We start from the raw sequence: 25039 nt of genomic DNA, 5'->3' as shown, positions 1-25039 counted from the left end.
GGTGCTACTAGAGCATCTCTAAGGCCTTTGCTTACCCAAAAAGTCCATGGTTCTAAGAAAAGTTATTATTATCATCTTTTTCATAATTTCTGCCCTAATACAGTCAAAAAAGAAACATAAAAAATATGACTTAAATATAGGATTCAGGCCAACACTTTTCCAGAGGTGATGTTCAAAAACAGAAGAAAACAGAAGAAAAATTGATATTACCAAACAACAGGTAATGCTTCTTCTGAGTCATTATGGTTAACAAGGTAATTCATTTTTACAAAGACACAGACTGTAACTTCATTTGAAAGTTCATTTGCAGATAAGGGGTAACTTAAAGCATTATCTGTAAGCACCACCACGGTGTTCTGAAAAAATTAAGCTATCACCAAAAAGTCAATAACTATGTACCTGGGTAACATTGAGTAAGGATGGGGGTGGGACTGAGAAGCTTGTGTGGGTGTGTGCTACTAAAGGAAAATGGATTGCTTTAATGGAGACGTTTCTTAATGCTGCATTAAACACATAGAGAAGCGAAGAGCAAAACTGTTGATCTCAAACTGACTGCTTTAAGAAATAGCACCCCTTAATGTTAAACACCATATGGTTGTGGAACTCTGCAAAACAAGTATGAGTCATTTTGTTTTCTCATGGGTTCTGATAACTCAGAATACCATTTAATAAAAGAAAACCTACCTGAAATTAAAATAAACTAGGAAATTCTCATTATCTTGCCTATTTACGGCAATTAACTTTACTGATGAAACCATGCTTATTACGAAGACTATATTCTGGAGCTGTGGTTTTGAAAGATTATCTTCCAAAAAGTCAGGAAAATCAAGTATTGCTTCTAACAGACTTTAATCATTAGCTATCTTCGTGCGACTGAATGCACATCCAGAACAGATAAGTGCTGAGGGTTCCAGAACTCCCTCCTTAGGGCCCTTCTCTTTTCTCTCTACCTCTTAAGGGATCTTGGTCAACTCACATGCTCACTCCCCCTAATACTTATTAACAGTCCTGACTTCTCTCCTGAGCTCCATCAAACATCCATCAGCCATTGCCTATTTGACATCTCCAATCTGAATAAGATACACACACCAAAAATGAACGAATTCAACATGCTCCTGCTCCAGTGTTCTCCATCTCAGTAAATGGCTTAACACCATTATTCAGACCTTAACCTTTCTGCATTTTCTCTTACCCTCTCTGCCACATCCAATCTATTTGCAAATCTGCAAGTCTTGCAGGCTCTAATTCCAATCCATTTCCTGAATCAATCCGTTCTTGCCGCTATAGTACCTTAGACTCTGCTCTCATGTCTCACCTAGACCACTATGATAGCTCCCTCAATGGTCTCCCTACTTCCACTCTTTCTCCCTATACACAGCAGCCAGGCTAAACTTTTAAAGAAGCCGATCAGATTCAATAGCACTTCATTGCTACAACGGTGCACACCCACCCCACCCACCACCATCCTTCACCTCCCCACCCCTCGCCAACAGATTCCCACCACTGCAGTTAGAATAAAATCTGTATTCCTTTTATTAACCTATAAGGTTGTGTGTGATTCGGCCCCTGCCCATCTCTCTGGCCTCAGCTTTTAGCACGTCCTCCCTTGTTTAGTAAACCCCAGCCACACTGATTTCATCTCTCATTCAATTACCTGCACTTGTGGAACCTTCTGTCTCAAAAGATCTCACCCCTAGATCTTTATATGGCTTGTTCCTTCAGCATTCAGGTCTCTGGTCAAATGTTACTCCAGAGACACCTGCTTCAAATCCTGCTTCTAATCCCCCCTCCAGTTATTCTATATCTACTTACCATTTCTTTTTTTAAATTACCATTTCTGATTTGTTTGTATAGTATAATCTGTCTTTGCCTTTTAGTATGTGACAGTCATTACAGCAGAAGCTGAGCTCTGCTATTCATTGCTCTATCATCAGCCGAGTGCACCAAAAAGTGCCAGGCAAACAGTAGAGTCTCGATAAAATTGACTGAATTGATAATTGCACTTGATACTGAGGATATATGAAAGAGCATATTTCAATTTGAATATCATGCATACATAAATACTCACTAATGAGATTATTTATTCTGTCTATTGTAAGTGAATCTAATTTTGGTAATGTAGATGAACAAAATATCCCTTAAAGTCTACGTTGAAAGCCATAATTGTGCCACAAAAGACAGACTAGGAGACGGGTCTGTTTACCAAAACAGGGGTCTCGTGGCTAAGCACTGACCTAAGTACTGACAAAATAAAATATGATTCCCTTAAAATATGGTGGTTCTACCTCATATCACATATCTACATCATATTTTTCCAATAAGGTTTCCCTAAAGAAAATCTAGTAGGAGTTGCTCAAAAAATAATTAAAACATGATTGTAAAGTTGTAGTGAATACTAGAAAAAAAATGCTTCTAGTATAATCTTAAAGAAATTTGATCTCTACCATTTCTCTTCCTAATTTATAGCCAATCATTGTCCATATCTATAAAGCAACAAATATTTGAATAAAAATTTAAAAGCCATTATCAATTGTTCAGTTACTTTGGTGTTATACAGAGAAAAGGGTAAAAATATTTTTAGTTTTCTCTTATTTATTTAATCTGTAAATCTAGTCTCTATTACTCAACAATCATTTTTTAAATGATCTCATATTCTTCTATGAAATGTAGCTTAATTTGATTGAAAATTAAGTAGAGGGAACATCCTTTTAGAAATATAGATGACTGACATTGGATCATAAATATTGTATGAAATACAATCTAAAGAAAAAAAAATCAGTATCATTGGCCTTTAACATTCTCTGAAAAGCTTCAGGAGTGAAATAACAGTAAAGTAATAAAACTCGAGTGCCTCTGAGTTAATGTTTAATTAGACAAGAAATGGAAAATGCAAAGGTTGTAGTCTAGAGTTGCCAAATAAATGGTAAACAACATTCTGACATTTGAAGGTTATGCTGTTTGGCAGCATCCTTTAAACATTAGTAAACATCACTTAGAACACAAAAGAGCTCTTTAAAAGGCTAATTCTAATACAGTACTTCCCAGCGGGAGAGAAAAAGTTTCAACTTTGTCCCCTCCATCTCCTTCCCCCTTGTCGTTAAGTCTGATAAACTTGCTTTTCTGTGTTATTCCTTCTTGTGGTTTAAAGTGTACACCTGTGCTCAGTTTTGCCGAAAGGCAGTCACATATTGTGGTCAGCGATGAAAATCAGACAGGGAGCCAAATTATATTGCTCTGACATCTGTCCCTCCATCTGTTGGAGTTTTAACAAACAAGTATAAAGTAGACCTCCAATGATACCATATACATACAACCAAGAAGGATTTCTATATGACCAAGTCTCCACAAATTCTCAGTTTTAAAAAATAAAGCAGGAGGGAAGGTGCTGAATTCAATTTATATTCAGTTGGACATGATTTCTATACTACTCTTCTTTATGGGATCAGTGCACATAAAACAAAATACTATTTTCTTATTTGCCTAAGTCTGCATACACTCTGATCTTTTTAATAAACTCTTCTGCTTAATGAAGAATGAAGATCTTCTATGTGATTGCAACATCATTCCCCATGCTGCAGTGTCCAAGGACTTGAACATGCTTCTTTATAAATTATTTATTGCTCAATAATAGTAAAATAGAAACTTTATAAATGCCTTTTTCTTTTTTTTTTTCATTTCAAGAGTTGTCAGTCAACTTTTATGTGATCAACAGCCTTATGTGATCAGAGTATATGTGAAGAAGAACCACAGTCAAAGCTCTCTCTTTTGAATTGGAAACCCTGAGGGTTGGACATGATCTTGTGTTGACTGAACTAGGGCAGAGCTGGGAACTGGACAGAAGCCAGATTTTGTGGTATTGAGCATGACAAGCATCCCACATAACCCCTGTTCTCGGGAGATGCCACAATGTGAGCAAGAAAATTAATTCTGAAAAGCAAAGACTTCTCACAGTACACTGGGTAGTCCAGAAACAAAAACCTCACAAAAATGACTATTTTCTCTCCTCAGTACACAACCAACCTGTATTCAAAGAAATCTGCAGAAATTTCCAGCCACCTGTCAGATAAAAATGTATGTTGAATCCCACTGATGAAGTTTGCTATTAAATACTCATTTGAAAAGCTGCATATGCTTGCCACACCTCCTTCTAATTATTGCAATATATAAATAGTTTCTCTCCCTCATTCTGGTTTAGGAAGCTCTACAATTTCCATTATTTCTGCCATATGTAGTAGCGGAATATTGCCACAGGGTGGTACACCATGCATATTTAACTGAAGGCCTTTGTAATTTGTGTGACAGTTCAGTTATACCCTTTTCTAGCTTCACTTAAGCAGGACGCATCAGAATAAGTGACAGCTCTCTGAGTGATTAAAATGAAAACACAATCTTAAATCACACAGGTCTGCTAATCTCACATTATACCTAACTGTAATATATCTCGCAAGCTTTGTCACTTTGTTGTTGTTGCCTCCTTTGGGAAATTTCTAAAAACTATACTATATGAACAAATAAACTGAAATTAGAACGGAAAATGTGCAGAGAATATACACCTTACAAGCAAAACTATGCAGAAATAATTAACCTCTAATTCACAGGAATTTCAATTAAGTACTAGGAGAATGAATGAATCTAGGCGATTAAAATATTTATCTATCTATGGACCTATCTCATTGTACAACCCAGAACAGTGATAGTATTTTGGTAGGTAATTTAAGATCATTATTAGATTATTAGGTTATTATTATTGATTTTTATATTGATTAAGCTGATGAACCTCCTTATTAAGATAAAGAATCAAAATCACATTTCAACTTTGGATTCTGGAAAAGAAATACTTCTCTAGGAAGTGTTAGCTTAAGTAAATTAAACTATTTCAGGAATGCAGGGTCAAAAAGACTAAATGTGTATGGCTTAAAAAAATAAATGGCAGGTACTTTTAGGCTAAATGTCTAAGAGAGCAATGTTATTTGGAGCATGAGAGGACATGCAACAATTCGTCAATATTTTTTCATATTGATTTTTTGTTCCATTGTTGAAAATGAGTGACAATGGGTATAGTGACTAAAGCATTTATCTGAAACTCTTGGGTCGATGAAAGAACATACTTAGACATATTTGTTCTGCTATTTCTTCCTTTTGTCTGGTCTGCAAATGAGCGGTGACAGCTATCACACTTTACTCTTCCTTTAACCCTATTCTCCTTCTAATGGGAGAAGAAAAAAAAAAAAATGTAGCTTTGCCTCCTGCAAGAGAAGGAAAAAGAGGCACCCATTCAGAGCTTCCACAGACACGCTAAGCCTTAATATCAAATTGGTAAAGGAACCTCTACCAATTGGGTCAGTTGGGTCTTAGGCCAAGGTAAGTGCCTTTGAAATTAGGGTGCACTTCTGAAAACGCTGGTATAACTTAGATGGTTTAAAGTCACCTTACTCTTCAAATTTCAAACTTGAGAAGGTCGACTAAAGTGAAATGACAGGCTCAGGCAATAGTGTCAGGGAAGCTGCAACTCACAGCTTAGCTTGCTTCGAATGCTATTCTTGACATAGATATTAGCACTAGATGCCAAAAGGATGTCTAATTCATTCCTTTGTTTACTTTCTAGTGTCTTGAAATTAAAAACTGGGCAAAAGAGACAGTGATTGTCTTGGATACATCTTAGGCCCAGACCCTAGGGGATCCAAAAGACCCAACTATTTATTTATCCCTGCAATATACGTAAAAAGCTGTGTCTTCCCAGAATCAGGCCCTTTGAAAATCATTAAGGACTCATCAGTCGCACACATCAGGTGTGGCTGCACGGCCTGCAGAGAGGTTACTTCCGCAGAGCACACGTTATGTTCCAATGGTCATTTAAAGTTTGAGGTCCACGCTGAATACGCTTTTCAGCTCGGGGGAGTCGGCAGCTTGGATTTTGGAACCCTACCTCTCTCGCAGGACCTGCCAAGATAGCCTGTTCCGGAACAATCGCAGACATATCTGTTCCACCCATCCCTGCACATGCCGCTGTTTTTGCAAGGGTTGCTAAGGCACGGTTTTGCTGTTTCCCTGGAGCAGGAGGGCTTCACTCCAGCAGTACTTTGAACTTCAGCCATTTGCCGGATATCTTTGCTCTGGCCGTCAATGAACAAATCTCTTATGCAGCCCACGTAGCCATAGTTGAGCAGCGCAGTCCACACCTCGGTGGGGAAGACGAGGCCGGCCTTATTTTCTGGCAAGCCCCCCAGGTACAACTCGTCATCCAGGTCCAGAATCTCACTCTCGCCAGGAGCAGTGTAGGGCGTGCGCAGCGTGTTGACAGAAATGGTACCTGTTGCAAAGACAAGAGAGCACACAGGTCTTTACAGCGTGCAACCTGTTCTGAATATCACACTTTCTCTCCTCCATCTGCCTGAGGGTGAACTCCTTGAGGGCAGACATTTCTTATTTTTCTTTCTATTCCTGGTGTACTTCCTAGGGAAATGAACAGAAATATGTGGAATTAAATAACCTTAAGAATAAGGCAAACTGTCATTTAAATGGTTCTATTTCACTTTGGGAATGAAAACCAAAGTGTACAGACAAGAAAGAGTGTTTGTCAGCCTCTAAGAGTTCAGGGGAAAAAGGAAAGAAGGAAGGAAGGAGGGAGGGAAAAGGAGGGAGGGAGGGAGAGAGGGAGGGAGGGAAGAGAAAATGGCATTCTTACCACTTTCTAACAGTTCAGCCAAGATGGAAAGAAAGGAAGGGTGGGAGGCGAGGGAGGGGAGGGTGGGAGGGGAGGGAGGGGTGGGAGGCAGGAAGGAGAAGGAGAGGGAGAGGGAAAGAGAGAGAAAGAAGGAGAAACTGGCATTCTACATCACTCTCTGGAATAAAGTCAGACTCTCTTTGGTTAGTGTTCATTTTCAAAGCAGGTATGCATCTGCAAACCAATGAAAGGTTGTGTTGTGCCCCCATCCTTAACTGACTTCATTGTTTTTATTGTACACAATACATTGACAGATTATCTATGTCAAAACCTGACTTCATCACACTCAGCTGTATGAATCTATTGCTTAGCCTCTATGGTCTCAGTTTACTCATTCATAATATGGGCATAGTAATATGACCTACCTTATATGAGTGTTAAATATAATAATACGGGTAAAGTGTCTGGTTTGTAGTAAGCACTACATAAATGCTGTGTATCATGATTCATCACAAGAACCAAGTCAAATTGGGTGTTTACTTTTTTTAAAAAAAAAACAAACTAGTTACTTATCTAAATTGACAAGTTGCTTTTTCTTCCTCACTCCAATGTGAGGGGAAAACAACTCTAGTAGTTTATAAACACACGGAAATCCTAGCCTTAAGCATAGGATGAAGAGGTAGACATTCACATGGGATTATTTGAGGATCACAGAAAAAATATATATATATTTATGGAATCCATTAAAAGAAGAAAAAAAGAAAGACAGCAGGCATTTTCCTGATCAAAACTTTCATCCTGTACCACCAGATTACTCAAAATTCCACTAATATTCTATCTTCAGAAAGATCTTTGTAAAAATGCAAATATGATACCCAAAAAGGACACCACATTGACCCATTTCCAGATTATCCCAGATTTCTTTCTCAGGTCTAGACCATAAAGCAGACTAGGGACCTAGAGTCTAACAAGAGAAAGTGGATTAGAAGCCTCAGGGTTTTAGAGTGCAGACAAAATGGGAGAGGCCTGAAGACAGAAGATGGGGTACAGAGAAAGAAAGGGAAGGGAAAGGGTCGTGTGTGTAGAGGGTGGGTAAGAAGATGCATTTTAGTTCTTTCGCCAACTAGCGAAGGCTCACTCCAAATGGAACTGTGGCCTGTGGTGAATGTGAAACGTGCATCTAGGCACGCAGGGCTGCCAGGCCCTGCACTGTTCCCAGGAGACTCCCAAATCCCAGCAGAGGGCTGCTCCTCGATGCGGGCAGTGCAATGGGATCTATCTTTGTGAGGGAGAAGGGCATCGGCCAAGTCATTAAGAAGACATTCGTCTCTCTAGACTTCCACAGAAAGAAATGGAAAAAGCTCCTAGGGGAGAAACACTCAAAGGCATTGCTATTTTGGCCTTCCAAAGAGGGGGGGTATAATAGGGATTTTGGAAGGAGGCAGCAAAAGGGGAAAATGACAAAGTGCTCGTTTTTACTGTTCACATTTGTGCAAGTGTCTGGAAGAAAATTCACTTAGGAACATACAGGAACCGGAAAATCCCACTTAGAAAAATATTTTAAAAATCATTTAGGGGAAATTAAATATATAATTTCGAGAGATAATGGTGACACTTTTCTAAATAGAATTTCATTACACGCATTTTTAACTGTTCAAAATGCCCTACGAAGTGAGTTGAGATGATCCCTAACCTCTGCAGCAGATAATGTAAGTTAGAAAATGATGAGAAAGAGTTAAGTATTAATGACAAAAGGTAAGGTGGACATTAAAAAAAAAAATGTGGAAAGCAAAGTGTTGTATGCAATGAACATAGTGACTTTTAGGTTTTTAAGATAAAAGAGAGAGAGATGCCAGCCCCTGTTTTCCAACTAGTTCAAGAAGACTTCCTAGAAATGAATACATCATATTCAGAGACAACAGTTAGGAGACACAGAGCAAGTGAACAATGACAAAGTTTTACAAGAGTGGGGATATATTTTTAAAATATGCAATTTTTCCCATGTGCCTTTTTATTCATGGAACAAGCTTGATTTAGCTCAGGGAGGGGAAAACACTTGGAAAAACTGTCTTGTCCTTATTCGTGGTGTTATAATTCTGACACTAAGGATACCTGGAGGATTCCTGAGATGAGGGAATCCAGTGGCTTGCATAACACTCCACTCTCTGTGTCCTCTGCATGGTCTGCAGAGCTCGGTACACTCTGGAGTTTCCATATTCAGTGTGCCTATACTCTCGGGGCAAATCTCCTGCCAAGTGTTTCAGATACTCATCTATTAAGAGTTTGTCTGACAGAATGGGGTGACTAGGTCTTGTAATTTTTATTTATGGTGCATTAGTGCCTGCTCTGAACGAAGGATCTAAGTTCAGATATGTCTCTATGAATGTGCTCGTTGTGGCCAGGGTAAGATATTCACTATAACTTTGTGATTAGATTAGAGCTTTCTGATCACAACACCTAAAGTTAATCCACAGGTTTCATGCGGTTTACATGTAGCCCAGTGCACACACACATACATACACACACACATACACACACACTTGCACACACATACACATGCACACACATACACATACACACACACACTGAAATAACCGTTTAACAGGAAAGTATTTACCTCTACTACCTCTGAGGCACTCCGATAATGTTTTCTTATTAGATAAGTTTATTAATACAAATGCTAGACATGACCCACCAAACTGATTTCAGAACCAACTAACAGGTTGTAACCTATAGTTCAAAAAACACTGAGAGGGTACTATCATAAAGGATAAGGTTGTTTTTCTCATAGCTCCTTTTTATCCCTTTGAGAGACAGTTTTAAAGTTCTCATGGGAAGAAGAAGCAATGAAAGGTGGGAGAGGAAGCAAAAGAAATATAATCCTAACTTCAACTTCAAGAGGAATTAGCTCATTAATTTAGCCCCAGATCCAAGGTATGGAGTCTCAACAAGCAAACGCATGTATTAGATATTATTCACTGTAATATCCTGCAAACAAACATAATAGAATGGAACGACCATGACCAAACATCAACTACACGTATGCTCTAGATGCTTTGCCAATTCACTTATATGTTAGAAAATCTTTACAAAAGGGATGGCAAAAAAAGGGAAAGGGCAGAACTTGAGTGGGAACAGAAATGATTATTTTTATATTTTGAAGATTCAAAGAGTAAAAATTTATTTGAAATAATAATTATATTTTATTACTTAGTCAAACTCAAATAGAGATTGATATTTTAGCCTACACATGTGCAAATGTCCTGAAATACTAATATTTCTGGTAAGGGATTTGAATCCCTAATTCCTTAATGATTTTATTCTTGACATGAAATCAAAGGACATTTTCACCTAAGCAAAGGACTCATCATAGAATCACTGAATTCGTTTAAATCAATTTAAAACGTACATAGAACACTGAAATTTCAATATTAAGGTTCTCAAGTGCCTATTTCATTATAATCGAGTTATAAAGGCAGTGGTTACCAAGAAAACATGAAATGACTATTTAAACCTTATTCCTTGATCATTAAAGACAAGTAGTTGCCACAGCTATATATATCAATAGAAAATAAGCATTTTCCAAAGTTTGGGGTATGACTACATGTAAATAAATATTTAAGAGAAAACAAAAATCTGAGTATATTATTGGTTTATCCCTCTATCTTTTTTCCAGGAACTACAAATATTGATATGTTCTCTTTGGAATAGCTTGATTATTTCACACATTTTACATTCTTCCACTATAATTACACGTGAAGTTTCTGGCAAATTAAATAAATATTTTATGTAAAACATTGTTATATCTGAGCTATTACAATTTGTAGATGGTAGTCATATTTGGGAACTTATTTGGATCAGTGTTTCATGCTTCAGTATTTAAGAATCCGAAGCACCCTGCTGTGCTATTTTGCTTTTAAAGAAATGAAATTTCAGCTAAAAACAAATATATTTGTGTACATAGGACTTTTATCATCTTAATGTAGAAATCACATTAACTTAACATTTAAACCTAGTTGTTTTCATGGCATGTGCAAAAGATAAAACAAAAGCGAAATAATATAAATTCACATTTTATGTAAAAGTATACATAAAAGGGGGAAAACTGTTGAAAACAGTTCTTAGTTATAAAAATAGAAATCAGCTTCATGATTTGATCTGGTATTTATAAACTGTTAGCCTCTACCCTTTTTCTCATCCAGTTTTTCTTGGCTATTCCATTTCCAGAAGATTAGTTTATGGAGTGAAAAGAAACGTGAAGCAAAAGGTGAGATTTAAAATAAGTTAATTTGGTTTCAAGTTTTAAATTACTGCAAAAGTTTAAGTGATTGGGAAATGAGGGGTTAGAAAATAGTGTGCTGTAATGGGAAATGATTTTGCCTGGTCAAAGGAAACCAATTTTCATGTTCTAGCTTTGCAACTCACTAGCTGAGGAGCTTAGCCAGATAATAGATTCATTAGGCCTCAATGTGGCTCTTATGCAAAATAAAGGACTTGACTGGATGGTCACTAAAGTTCTTCAGTGAGTAAAAATTTTTGAAATTACTGCTTAAAATAATTTTAATTAAATATAAATTTTATCTATCTACAATTCTGCTTCACCTCTCATTGCAGAAGAGAATCAGATTCTACAAACTTACAAATTTACTTGTCAAATTTAGTATTCTATTAACAAATCCAAACTCAGTAAAAAGGCATAATATAAGTGATAAAAGCAGAATGAAGCATTGATTGCAGGGTATGATGCAAAATGCAAAATACATAAGTCCCATAAATAGATAGTTAAAAAAAAAAGACAAAATATTAATAATGGGAGTTTTGGAGTAGTGAGATTATGAATGGATAGTTTACTTCCTTCCTTCCTCTTTCTTTTTCTTTACTCTTTCTTTCTTTTTACTTTTCTCGGTCTTTTAAAAAACAATTTCATGTACTAGGTTTATAACATGAACTGAATAAACTTTGCTTGAAAACAAAACAAAAAACAATCTTAATATTCTGTTTTCTGCTTATTACTATGTGTTTCTTGCTTACTTGGATTACTGTGAGCTGGGAATTTCAGAAATTAAACAGATATATGAAAAAATAAGTCTTGGAGCAAAATTTAAAAGTTTGATATTATTTAATAAAGGCCAAGAGAGAGGAGAAAAGGGCAACTCATGTACTGCAGATAAGAGTGTAGACTGAAACAGTCTGTTAGTAAAATAACCTGTCACTATCTTTAAAATTAAAAATGCAATTAATCCAGCAATTCCAATTCCCAGAATCTATCCTACAGAAATTCTGACCAATATGCATAAAGATATAATATGAAGACTTTCATTATAAATTAGCTTAAAACAGTGAAATTTTTTCAAAAGTAAAAAGTTAAAGATCCATCAATAGAGGAGTGATTAAGTAAATATTGATATATTCAAACTAGGGATATCTGATGTCACTACAAAGAATGGCATAGAAAAAGTTCTCAGCATTTTTTTAAGTCACCCAATAATTGGTGAAGAGTGATCTTGTTTATGTAAAAAAGAAGCTCTACATTTATTTTATATGTGTAATTATATTTACAGATATGCTGGTGCATAGGAAAATATCTGGGAATTTTTCAACACCAAACTATTTTACCTACGAAGGTGGGAGTGAATTGGTTAGGGGAGTGTGTGGCAAAGGAAAACTTTTCACTTGTGTACTTTTTGAACTGCCTGAACATTTTCACCAACAGCACATATTTATATGTTACAGACACGCCATGAACTAAGCACAGGCACATGTACAAACACACATACTCATAGCAATATATGTATACCTATGAGTTTTAAAAATGATCATAGACAATGCTGGGAAGTTGTAAACATCAATCAAGTGATGTGTTTTGCAGCAGTTAAACTACTATTTTGCAGAAATTCCCCAGATTTCCGCGCCGCACTCCACAGTACCGGCCACTGCGGCTGGTGTGGTCAGCTAAATGCCTATTTCCTGAGGATGCACCTGACACCCTAGTCTAGGGTCTGCCCCTTGGCCGGGTGGGCCTGGAAAGGAGATTTAGTGAACTTAGAGAGAGAGGTTCCACCTCTCAGAGTTTGACTGATATTTACCAAACCCACAAGACCAATGTATAAAATAAGAAGGCCAAGTTATTAATTCTCCATGAGAAATTAACTGTCACAGGATATGGAATGTTTCTTTAGGGAGGTCAATTTATAATCCAAATGTGTATTTATTCATTTATGATGGGAGCTTTAATAATATTAGCCTAGGATGTTCTGACACCCCCACCCCCATCTCAATTAAGATGACCTGCCCCTATCTCTATAGCGGGGGTGAAGTAGTCAAGTCCCTTGGGCAGTGCTTAGATGGGTACTGCCAATGTTTGTCTCTGTGACTTTCTTTTCTACAGACACTGTATATGTTAATACATTTGAGTCCTACAACCCTGCAAGCCTGGTTAAGGTGCCTCTGTAAAGCTCTGCTCTGATTCTTAGATGCTCTTTTCACAACTCACAGAAAATAATTTTTGTTACTTGGATACTTTTGAGTAAAAAAGAGTTTATGACATCATATTAACCAAATAGTCTGAAAAAGTAAGTTTGTACTTCAATTGTGACTCTATAAAATATACTTACATGTTAAAAAACTAGAGGAAAATATGTAAAACTGAAAATGTTTTAAACGGGAGGGGAAGGCAACAGATGACTATCTTCTTTTAAAACACATTCAGAATAAATAAATAAAGGATCAATTTAACAAAATGTAAAATAACTTTATGCAAAATTGACTCCATCTAGTCATTAGCATCGTCAAATAATTGATAAATTATTGATAAGGTATTTTAGTCTTACCGTGGATGGGTAATGGTTTATGGGCATGGGTACAAAATAAAGCATTATACATTTACTTAATGTTATTTCAAATGTCTGCAACAGGCTACTAGGTAGAAGCATGGGAGGAATGTTTATCATCAGAGGGCAAATTCAAATCAAGGCCTAAATGGAGAAATCGTCTAATGGCCGTTCAAGTAGAAATGCGTGAGAGTGGAGATTCATGAATGGTATACACAGAAATCAGTGCTGGTAATAGATAGCTAGAAAGTGCTGTTCACATCAAACAGTGATTACTGTAAACCTCTAATTATGTACTCGGGAGAGAGCCTTTTGCTTTTCCCTCTGTAATTTCTAGTTCTTAAACTGGAACTCTATGACTTCAAATCTCAATGGCTTCTTAGCTGTTAAATGTGGGCTTACCCATGAATAACTGCTGATACAATCTGCTATACGCTGCTGTACACAAGTAGAATTTGACAAGAATAATGAGTTTTCTCTTTGATTTCAATGTGTAATGATGGTTTGCAAAAAAAAAAAAAAAAAAGACTGGTAGTTTGCTATAAAAATACTTGAGAGGATATCCTTGACTCAGCCAAACAGCTTAACACAAATTTAAACAATATCCATGCCCCAAGAAAACAGTCATTAATCTCCTCCTAATTTTAGCACAATTCATGCTTTAGTTAAATACCTGGGAAGCTGTCTTGTGTTGAGTTTGGGAGCAAAAGAGAGGCAAAGGGGAACCCTGGAAAGGGAGGAGGGGTTGGTAAGAAAATGTTCAGCTGTACGTCCTGCAAAGTTTGCAGAGTAATGAGCCCCATCAATCATATTTATTAATGCAGTAACTTAGGGGTTTGGCTCTGTTAAGTAGCTATACTATCTACGGAGCATATCCACTTTTTGTGGCACTCAAACCATACACTCTGATCCACAAAATCAGGCTGGCACTTGGTACGGTTACTCCTTTGCCAGTTTAGTGCAGGACCTGAAAATGCCACTTGGGGCTTAGTCCACTTAGCCTCCCACGGCACCAGTCATAGACTAAGCCGCCAACGGAAGAAACTACACTGCACGGAAAGACTGTGACCAAACAGTATCAGTCGAAGTTTGGGAAAGTGCTTCTTTCTTTCCCCAAGTCACGGAATGGAAGAAGGGACATATAACCCAATACAATTAATTGTGCTGAAAATGAAGTTCTGGAAAAGTATTCAGATGAAGACAATATTTCTTCCCAAACAAAGGGCTCAGGTACCCACCTTTTAGTGAACAAAGGACAGAAGGGCAAGTAACCAGAAAGATGGACAGCCTAAGTGACTATCTTCCTCGTCAGTAGCATGCTTACTGTGACTGCATATCCCAGCCCTCAGAAAGAAGTGAATGCTTTGCCTCAGGATTAATGTTCCTTCCACCTACATGTTTGCTAAATGATATAGGGAGCTCAGGAACAAGCAGGAATAGCAGTCCTGTTCTCATAACAGGTTGTCATTTTTGTACGAGGTTTATCACAGTTCTCTAACAATTGTTTAACTTCCTCACCGCATTTTTTTTTTTTGGACATCTGGGCTTGGAGGATGGAGCTGTACTCATAAAAGAAGGACAGCACCTGTTATTCTATATTGTTTCAACTGCTTTCAGGAAGTAATGTAATTCTTTAAAAAGTTGTATTTACAACTAAAAGAGTGCTATTACTCTTCAAGAGTAATGATGCTGTTACCATTTTTAGAATATTGGGGTGGGTTGGCACTGAGCCATTCACATGTTTTTATTCTTTATTTTTTCTCACACCAAATATGTATTGAGCAACTGTTATTGCCTAAGAAAGCACCAGGATATAAACATAAAGAATATAGTCCCTGTCATACATGGGTTCCCCTTATAAACTGGGGAATATCAAAAATTCAGTCTGGGGCTTCCCTGGTGGCGCAGTGGTTGAGAGTCTGCCTGCCAATGCAGGGGACACGGGTTCGGGCCCTGGTCTGGGAAGATCCCACATGCCGCGGAGCAACAAAACCCGTGAGCCACAAATACTGAGCCTGCGCGTCTGGAGCCTGTGCTCCGCAACAAGAGAGGCCGCGACAGTGAGAGGCCCGCGCACTGCGATGAAGAGTGGCCCCCGCTTGCCGCAACTAGAGAGAGCCCTTGCACAGAAACGAAGACCCAACACAGCCAAAAATAAATAAATTAATAAATTAAAAAAAAAAAAGAATCAGATTCAAAAAAAAAAAAAATTCAGTCTGTCCACCAAATATAGTTTTAACACGATCTCTGATCAAGGCAGCCAAAATTTATTAGCATCAAATTAATGACCATGGCTTTTAGTCCTATTACTTTAGTATGGTCAATAAGAGAAGGAATAACTCCTACATCTGGGCTCCCTCGACTTTAATAATGGAGATAACATGGCTCATTAATGTTTTTAAATATTCAGCTACGGAGGATCCCAGGCAAATCAATAGATAATGACCTTCATTGTCCATGAGTCAGAAATCAGCCCACATTGCCCTCTTGTCATATCAATATTGTTTCCCACATTATAGTAAGAGTAATGTTCATATAGCCTCTGATTATAACTGATGTGAAAAATGGATGAAACTATTTCTTGAAATTCTATGTTTCTTAGTTTTAACTGAGCTATAAATCTTAGCATTTTACCAAGCCTAACTCAGAAATATCCTTTAAGTAAAATAAAAGCTAGTATAGCTATTCATTCAATCTTTAAAAAGCTACTTTATACCAAACCATTGCACACAATGCAGTGTGCAAATACAGAACTTAATTAAAATACTATATATAAAATATTAACAGCTGCAGTTATTAAAATTACATTAAACTCCCTTGAGCTAGGCCAACATAAGGAGCTCTTTTTTTTTCAATTTAGTAAAGGCAGAACTTGGTTTAGTGAATGAGCATTGGTTTTTATGCTGTTTGTTCCAATTCACTAATCTGAAATCATAATCAAATAAAAGTACTTTACCATCAAAACACAACCAAGCATACTAAATCTTTCCATTGGATTCTGACAAAAATCCCACATTTTGTTTATCTTCTTTCTTATTGCAAATAACACTTTCTTAAGGCATCTCTTTCTTCTTCCCATCCAGCACTGAACTTTGTAAATTAAAGTTGATATTTTCTGCTCTGACCTTTTCCAATGAGGGTATAAACAGGGCAGTTAATAAACTTTTGGTTATTTGGATGAATTAAAGAGCTCAAACAGCCAAAGTAGATTTTCCTCAGCTTGAGGATTAAAGTATTTATCTGATCCTTATTGTAATAGGTCATCCAAGGAACTTGGGAAACTAATTAATTGCACCACCACTTAAGACTGGCAAGAAATATCCAGGTATAAATCATCATTATCAAATGAATAATGAATGGTTTTATTTTCCTTTTTATATCATTTTGCATTTACTAAAATTTTGACATTAACCATGTATTTATTTCTTCCTATAGTTAGAAAATACCTCATTGATCTAAAGTGTAGTATTTTTTGCCCCTCTGAACTTCCAAAAGATATCCACTTAATCAGTTATGTTTTTTTTTTTTTTTAAAGGATTTTCTTATTTATTTATTTATTTATTTATTTATTTATTTTTGGCTGTGTTGGGTCTTCGGTTCGTGCGAGGGCTTTCTCCAGTTGCGGCAAGCGGGGGCCACTCCTCATCGCGGTGCGGGGACCGCTCTTCATCGCGGTGCGCGGGCCTTTCTCTATCGCGGCCCCTCCCGTCGCGGGGCACAGGCTCCAGACGCGCAGGCTCAGCAATTGTGGCTCACGGGCCCAGCTGCTCCGCGGCATGTGGGATCCTCCCAGACCAGGGCTCGAACCCGTGTCCCCTGCACTAGCAGGCAGATTCTCAACCACTGCGCCACCAGGGAAGCCCCCAGTTATGTTTTAAATTGCTGTAAAGTCTGACTAAAATTATACATATTCTTAAAAGTCATTTTCAAAATTTTAGTCTAGATGTATTTTAAGTCAAGTGATAACATCCATAAGTTAATATTTCAAAACACAAGATTAGTCCATGTTCCCATCCTCCTTTTAAGTCTTCTGTCTGAAGGTTCTTAAGTAGCAAATTAACTGCTAACTCTGGCAGAAACAGGCTGGGGGAAGCCAAAGGGAGGCCCTCTACTGCCATATTTCTGTATTCCTATCAATGAACTCTTCTCAGCTTAAAACAGAAAAACAAAGAGGAATCCAGTTACTAATGAAATCAGTATAGTACAACAGACCAAAAAAAAAAAAATCTTTTACTGTCTACTCTCAGTTATCTAAGATACTGGAGAAAAATGACAACATAGCACAGATTGCACAGAACAGTAACTAATCTTCCTTTTGAACAACTTTAGGGAAATGAAAGAATGTAGGGAGACCAAGTTTCCAGAGAGGGATGAGTCAGAAACAGAACCTCCAAGATATCTTGGGGATCAGAGTAATAGGTTCTGACTGTCCTTCAACTCTCCACCCTCACCCCTAGCTCCCTCCCAATTTTCATGCATTTCATCTCTATTTTAGTGGGCAAAAAAGATATTTTTAGGACAGCAAACATGATCTTCTTGATCAATAAACAGGAAAAGAAGGCATGAATAATTGTAAAACAGGAAACTGCTCTGCTGCAGAGAAGCCAGAAATAAACAAGTGACACAGCAATCTGTGAAAGGAGTGCAAGAAGGAGAGCTCACCCCAGGGCTTCAGCATGGCCCTTCTAAACTAGGATGGTAATTACAGATTCTTGGATCCGAAAGAAGCACTTGGTGTCATCTGATCTGTGGTTCCCAAATTTGGCTGATCGTCAAGTCCCCCAGAAATTTTTGCAAAAATATAGTATGCTAGTTCCCATCGCTGTTGATACCCTGTCACTGGGTCTAGGATCCACTGAATACTGGGTCCTTCCCAACATGCTTTACGAAGAAAGAAATCCAGGCCCATTTAAAAATGCCTAGGCCAAGCTTACCCTGGTATTTAGTGGAAAATCCAGAGTGAATGGTATAGTACAAAAGCAAATAAGGGAGTGGGGGGAGAGAGGGCAGGAGAGTGGCCAGGTTTAAATTCAGCCATCTTCAATTATAAGAAGATAACTTGATTTGTAAGTGAGAAGGACAATCAGCATGAAAGCACAGGGTGAAGAAAGTAAAAGACATAATACATAGTTATAGACCTGAAACAAATGGCTTCTCTCTCTCTCTCCCTCTCTCGCTCTCTGGGTTTCCACAAATGCTATTTCCTTTGCCTGGATAATTCTTGCCCCCACAGACCTCATGCTGCTCAACTCCCTAAGCCCCCTAATCTACTTCCACATTTCAGAGTAAGTAAACCTTATTTCTTCAGGCCTTCACTACAATCATCCTCTCCTTCCCCCACCTCACATGCACGGTTCCAGAAAAAAAGTGCAGCAAAAGGAAGCCAGAGAAATGAATTCCTGTTGGTGGAATTCCAAACCTCTTTCATCAGAAAGGGAAGCTATTTGGGAGGCAGCGGAGTTTTGCCTGCATCCTTGAAATCCTACTGTATTGACTAAAGTGTTTTTCATACCATAGACCCACCTTGGATAAAAAAGTGTACTGTATTAAACTAAGGATTTTATATATGAATCATTGAAATTTTTTTCATATTTTGTATTTCCCACTTCAAGCACCTCCAAACATCCAATGATACAAGAGATCATTGGGAACACAAGAACACTGAATTTTGTCATTTGCAAATTCAAGATAAAATTTCTTGCAAGATTTGGCACTTGATTATCCATTTAATGTTCATTTAAGAAGCTATTCTAGAAGCCATTTGAGCATTTGGGGTTTGATGCCCAACTATGATGATTAATTAGCTCCTTCTGATTCTTTTATGACGTGAAACAGAAATAATAACAATTTCCTTTACCCTAAAGACAGAAATGCAAGAACTCTTTAATATGTCTTGGTTTTAATTCATTAGGAGTGGTGTTCCAGCAGATAAACAGCATAAAAAATGATAAATTACCTGACCGTCCGTCTCTTTGGAAGTCCACATGATACCATTCTCCATCATTCACCTTCTTCTGCAGGGCTTTGATTTTGATTGTACCTGACCCCATGTCTAGGAGGAGGTAGAGGTGGCCATCCAGCATCTCAATAGCAAAGAAGTCAACCTTTATCATCTGTGGGTGCTTGGCATCTTTTTGGTGCCGTGGTTTGCCATGACTAAATAAGATGAGGCCGTTTGGCTCTGTTGTGCGGAAATCAAATGATATGGAGCCTGTTTTCTTTGCATTCCATTTAGGCAAAGAGATGAAAGATTCCGGGGTTTCAAAGGTGATTGGGTCCAAAGTTGCAACATTCTCACATTTAAAGGCCACCACTCCATGAATCTTCATCTTCGGGTCTCCTTGCTTGGCAAGTCGAGATAATTCCAGCCTTACATCATTATTTTTATACACAACCTGTAGGCAGAGGATAGCAGTGAGAAACTGGGCCCATATTTTAATGTTTCGAACTTGTCATCAGTTCATGTAATTTCCAAGTAGATTATGAAAAGACATACAATGTTTAGTGCCTTTTGATGTATAAGACAGCTTTTTCAGCCAAATAAAATCCAGGTATCAATTTATTGAACATAACTATTCTAATCTAATTTCATTCAAATAATGTGTACACACACACACACACACAAAGTACCTGTAGTTAACTCAAATAACTTGAATAAATCTGCACAGAACTTTCATTATTCCAAGCATGTGTAGAACCATTTGCTTTTGTTAGCTGGCTATTATGCTTTGTTTATTAAATATAAGTACTGAGGTTTTTCAGTTTTGCCATCACTAAAATATTTGAAATTAGATACTTTTGTATACCAGTAACCTAAAATACAGGATCTCTTCTATGGTCTATATATCTATGGTGCATATTAACTTTGTAAAATAATCACAAGTTGAGGTAAAAAACATCCTGAATTTTCTCAGAAAAATCATAAAATATGACTAAGATACAGAAGCTCTCTCTTGCCCTGCCCTGCATTAGTAATTGTTTGAATAATGTTAGCTAACTCTGGAACTTGGTGTTTATCCTAAATCCATTCAATCTATATACTAATGTTCCATTTCACTTTTAATGTGTACAAACGTGGAACAAAGTTTGTCCTGTACCCTCATTTCCAAAGGCACTTCATCTAAAGTGGCTGGGTAGTTCTCATTGCTTGTTAATAGTCCTAGGGCTTTTGGGGGACTCCAAATAGCACTTTGGACAAATCCACTGGCAGGGCTCACAATATCATGCATCTGCTGTCACATCACCTTAATAAATCCGTAGCTATTTTAACATAGAGATTCATACCCTTTCTCTACAAAATCCATATCATGGATAATTACATTTCCAAAAGATATGTCATACAGACTTAAGGATAAATTAGTTATCTATGTCCAGATAACTATCTAAATTCTTTTACGAAGGCACTCGAAATTTCACAGCAGCCAACACTGTCAGTTTCTAAATTCATTTATCCATGTATAAAAATATACTTGCATAACAGAAAAAATAAGCCTGTGTCTGATTAGTGCTATCAAGTTAACCAGGTCAAGACAGCTGTTATTTCTTCCAAACCCATGACCAATCGAGCCAATAGTGTGGCTGATTAATTTCCTGATAGGATTTGTTAATGGATACTTTATTTTTTAGAGTGATTAAGAGTGCAAGCTCCGGTATCAGACTCCCTGAGCTCAAATTCCAGCTCCAGAACTACATAACTGTATGATCTCTAAGTTTTGTTTATAGAGACACTATACTTTACAGGATGGTTATAATGATTACAGAAGAAAATGCATGTGAGAAAATCTACATGGCAAACAATCCAATGCCAAGCACATAGTAAGATTTCAATAAACATCAACTACATCAAACTGCATGATAATAAATATCATCATCTCTTTATTATCATCTAGGAGACACAGAGATATTAGTTCTAAATTAATCCATTATGAGAAAATGTTTAGAAATTAAGCACACTCATATAATTGGTGTTTTTTACATGATTTGTGCCAACTAAATAAATCACATCTTTTCAATGCTAGTCCTGGTGTTTCAGTTTACCTTTATCTTGAAGAAGGATTATTATAAAGAATACCATATCCCTTATTCTTTGAACAAATATGTATAAAGGTTTAACAAGCATCTACTGACAACAAAAGTAGGGAAAATGAACTCAAGCAATAACAAAAAGGAATTAGATTAATTCTTAAACATACTTCCTAGAAAAGAGAAAGAGCTATTAAGCCTTGGGAAAGTTGATTTAGGATTGTCTTTCTTTGGGAATCTTCAGTAGTGGATAAAATGCTTTTCATGGATGATTTTCCAAGTTTTATAACCTCTCACCATGATTTTCGAGCTACCTAAACCTGTATATTTGTTTTCATTTTTTCCTGGTGATTTATATTTTAATATATGGATATTCCTTTGACATAGGTATTAATCAGGAATGAGTATTTTCTGACCCAAATGATGCAGATAGTAATGCTGATCAATACTAACACATCACCATGAAATAGAACCACAGCAATGGAATTGGACGTTTCTGACATGAGCAAGTAGATATAAGGCAGGATATATTGTCTCATGAGTCCCACATCAGCTACCAAAAAGTTGAAAAAATGTAGGGCTAGGGCACTTGTAGGTGAGAATTTCAGTGAGAGATTTATAATCTCATGAGTGAATTGGGTTCCCTGGTGATTCAGTGAGGTTCAGGGAGATGGAGAAGAAACGTAAGGATTCCCTAGATCACAATACTTAGGGTGAGCCACACACCACCCCCTCACTCCAAAAAGGGAGTATGAATCTCCACTAGAATTTATGCTTTATGCAGGCAAAAACCTTAACAACAAGATCAGTGCCTGGCACAGAGCGGACACTCAATAAATACTTGCTGAGAGTTGAATAACATTCTTTCTTCACTTTTTTTAAACCTAGTTCCCAGATTATAGACTATTATTAATAACAATATTTACAAATATAGTTAAAATATAACAGAATGCAGTATTGTGGACCCACCTCATAACCTAGCTATAATTTTTAGCTAATTTCTCTAGGAAAATGTGGAAACTTATGTACAAATGGCAAGTTGACTTATCACCTTCAAACTCATTTTATGGGGTGTAAACTGCTTTTAGAGTAAAAACACCTGATTTAAAATTCTCCAGGGGTAGAATAATTTTCATAGAAGAACTATCTTGAGGAGAAGCACAGTGTGGTTTTTTTTCTTATTTTGTATTCTTTGAAAGGCAACTCTAGAAGACAGAAAGGCGATATTGGATAGGCAGGCTGATAGCTCTCAGATCTACACAACTGTGTCAGCTGACCCAGATTTCATAATCACTCTACTTTTCTAAAGTTAGACTTATTCTTAATATGACCTGAATATAGTTCAATTATAATAACAAGGAGTAGCCAGTAAGCACTCCAAATCTTTTTTTTTTTTTTGCTTCTGAGATAATATGGTTTTCAATCATATATAATTATTCATATTAATTCATATTTATGTTAAAAATTGTAATTTATTTAATAGTTTCAACTTTCAATAAATCTCCTTACACTTTATCATCTTAACAATTGGTGATATTATTGCACACCTATTTGGATCTTTTTATGGAATCAATATTTCTTTGTGGATACTGATTTTCAGTTTCTTTGAAGAGTAATTCAAAATGTTGAATTTCACTTCCCTGCTTCATGAAATTATATCATAAATCCCAAAGGAATAGAAACATAAAAGGGGTCTTGGGTTTTTTGTTATTTATTTGCTGGGTTTCATTTGTTATCTTTTAGCTGCCATGCAATTTCCACACATTGCTATGATGATCTTTTCCCTTTCTTCCAACATTTGTTAGAATTTTCAAAATGTCACTCACACTTAAATGGGCAAGAAAAGGAGAAGTATGTTTGTGTTTTTATATGCCTAGGCTGGAAATCTGAGGTAAACAGTCACTGAGTATTTTATTTGATCTTGATAATAGTCCTAAAAAGGCAGGGGGTGTAAATAGGCTAAAGAACAGAAGTTTGGTAGTCTGGATACAGACTTACCCTAATCACAAAGCTTTTACCTAAGTCAGGCTGCCTAACCTCTCTCTGTCTCAGTTTCTTAATTTCTAAAACAGACATCTAAAAAGGAAAGGCATGTCAATCCATAAATCCTTGAGCTTTTTTCCCCTCAATCTCTGTGATTTGGGGAAGAGGTAAAAGATGCCCTATTGTTCCTTCTCTTTGTCTGGCTTTTTCCAGTTGTGGTTTTGATGCCAGGATATCGTTCCCTATTCTGAGATGTATTGAAACCCCTATTCCATTAGTAAAGAGAATGTTCACCACATCTGCAGGTACATAGACATGCCTCAGGGATTATATCTATCTAAGGTTTGTACAGATGGTATTGAAGAACTGGTGGCTGATAGATAAATCTCTTTCCACAGGAGGTAAGTGTGTGTGAAATAAGCAGATCAGTAGGAAAATATTTGCCACTCAGATCATGACCTTTGTTGTTGTTGTTATCAATATGTTTTAGCTTAGAAGTCTTAATGGGGCCCTTGAATTAATTAAATTAATTAACAGGCATTGATCAAGACTTTTCATATGTTAACTATGAGAGTAGGAGGGGTGGTAAAATAGGTGCTGAAGTCAGAGTCGAAGTTCTGTGCAGAGATCTTGACTCCGACCTGATCCTCCCTGAGAGAACATGAATGACTCCTTTTAATCTGAGCCTTGGTTTTCTCTTTCATTCTTGGAAGCAATCACAAGTGAGGCCTAAGAATCTGGTTCTCAAGTCAGCTTTCAGAGAGAATTCCAGCTCACCCTCTTGCAATCCTGTGACTTTGTGGAAGTCCTTCAACCTTGCAAAGGCTCAGCATTATCTGTAAAATGGGATAATAATATCTACCACATTAGGGTTATCGTAAAAGATGAATAACAGTTCAGTTAAAGTGCTAAGAACAGGACCTGGCACAGAGTAAGCACTCAAGTAAATAGTAGTTGCTCTTATTAATGTGGTTGTTATCATTATGAATAACAATATTATCATTCTTACAGTGAATTAATGGAGTTGTACAATCTAAATGTTGTAACAAGGGTAACAGCTAACAAGGCACATGGTAGATGATTGGTCAGTGTATTAAAGTAATTAATAGAGCTGCAAACAGTAGGATCAAAGAGATCAAAGCAGATTAGGACTTTCTTTTTTATTCTGATAGCTCTATTGTAGTTTGAAGTACAGTGAAGGCTTTCTTTGCACATGAGGTTTCTCAGCCAGAAAATATATACAGGAAGCTGGTGATCCTGAGAGTTTCACTTTCACTCGTGAGAGGGGTTTTATGTCATCAAACAACAACTACCCACCCCAACACTTCAAGAAGAATCAATTCCGATTTATGGAGGGTTTACTTTCTGCCAGGCTATGTTACAAGATACTTATACGTATTATATGTTTACTCCTCACAAGCAACCTAGGAAATAGGTAACATTATCCTATTTTATCAGTAAATGTGTACAGAGATCACTGAATGTCTTTCATCATGACTCTGTCTAATACTCCTTTTGAATATCTAATGACGTTAACTTC

At 37.0% G+C, this 25039-nt stretch overlaps 1 protein-coding gene across 15 annotated transcripts in view; it reads right to left on the bottom strand.

Moving 5' to 3' along the window:
- The window catches only part of NRXN1 (neurexin 1), a 1115884-nt gene that overhangs the window by 606904 nt on the left and 483941 nt on the right, over window positions 1-25039 (bottom strand). For all 15 annotated transcript variants that reach the window (XM_057558508.1, XM_057558511.1, XM_028168477.2 and 12 more), the window contains 2 exons: window positions 19451-19889; window positions 5927-6310 (listed from right to left, as the gene is read on the bottom strand). In XM_057558508.1, coding sequence (XP_057414491.1) covers window positions 5927-6310; window positions 19451-19889 — 823 coding nt within the window. The remainder of the gene's footprint in view (window positions 1-5926; window positions 6311-19450; window positions 19890-25039) is intronic.

The sequence above is a fragment of the Balaenoptera acutorostrata genome, chromosome 12, assembly GCF_949987535.1.
Source record: "Balaenoptera acutorostrata chromosome 12, mBalAcu1.1, whole genome shotgun sequence".
Lineage (NCBI taxonomy): Eukaryota > Metazoa > Chordata > Mammalia > Artiodactyla > Balaenopteridae > Balaenoptera > Balaenoptera acutorostrata.
Note: the sequence above shows the minus strand (reverse complement) of the source record. Positions and strands in the feature narration are given on the sequence as shown.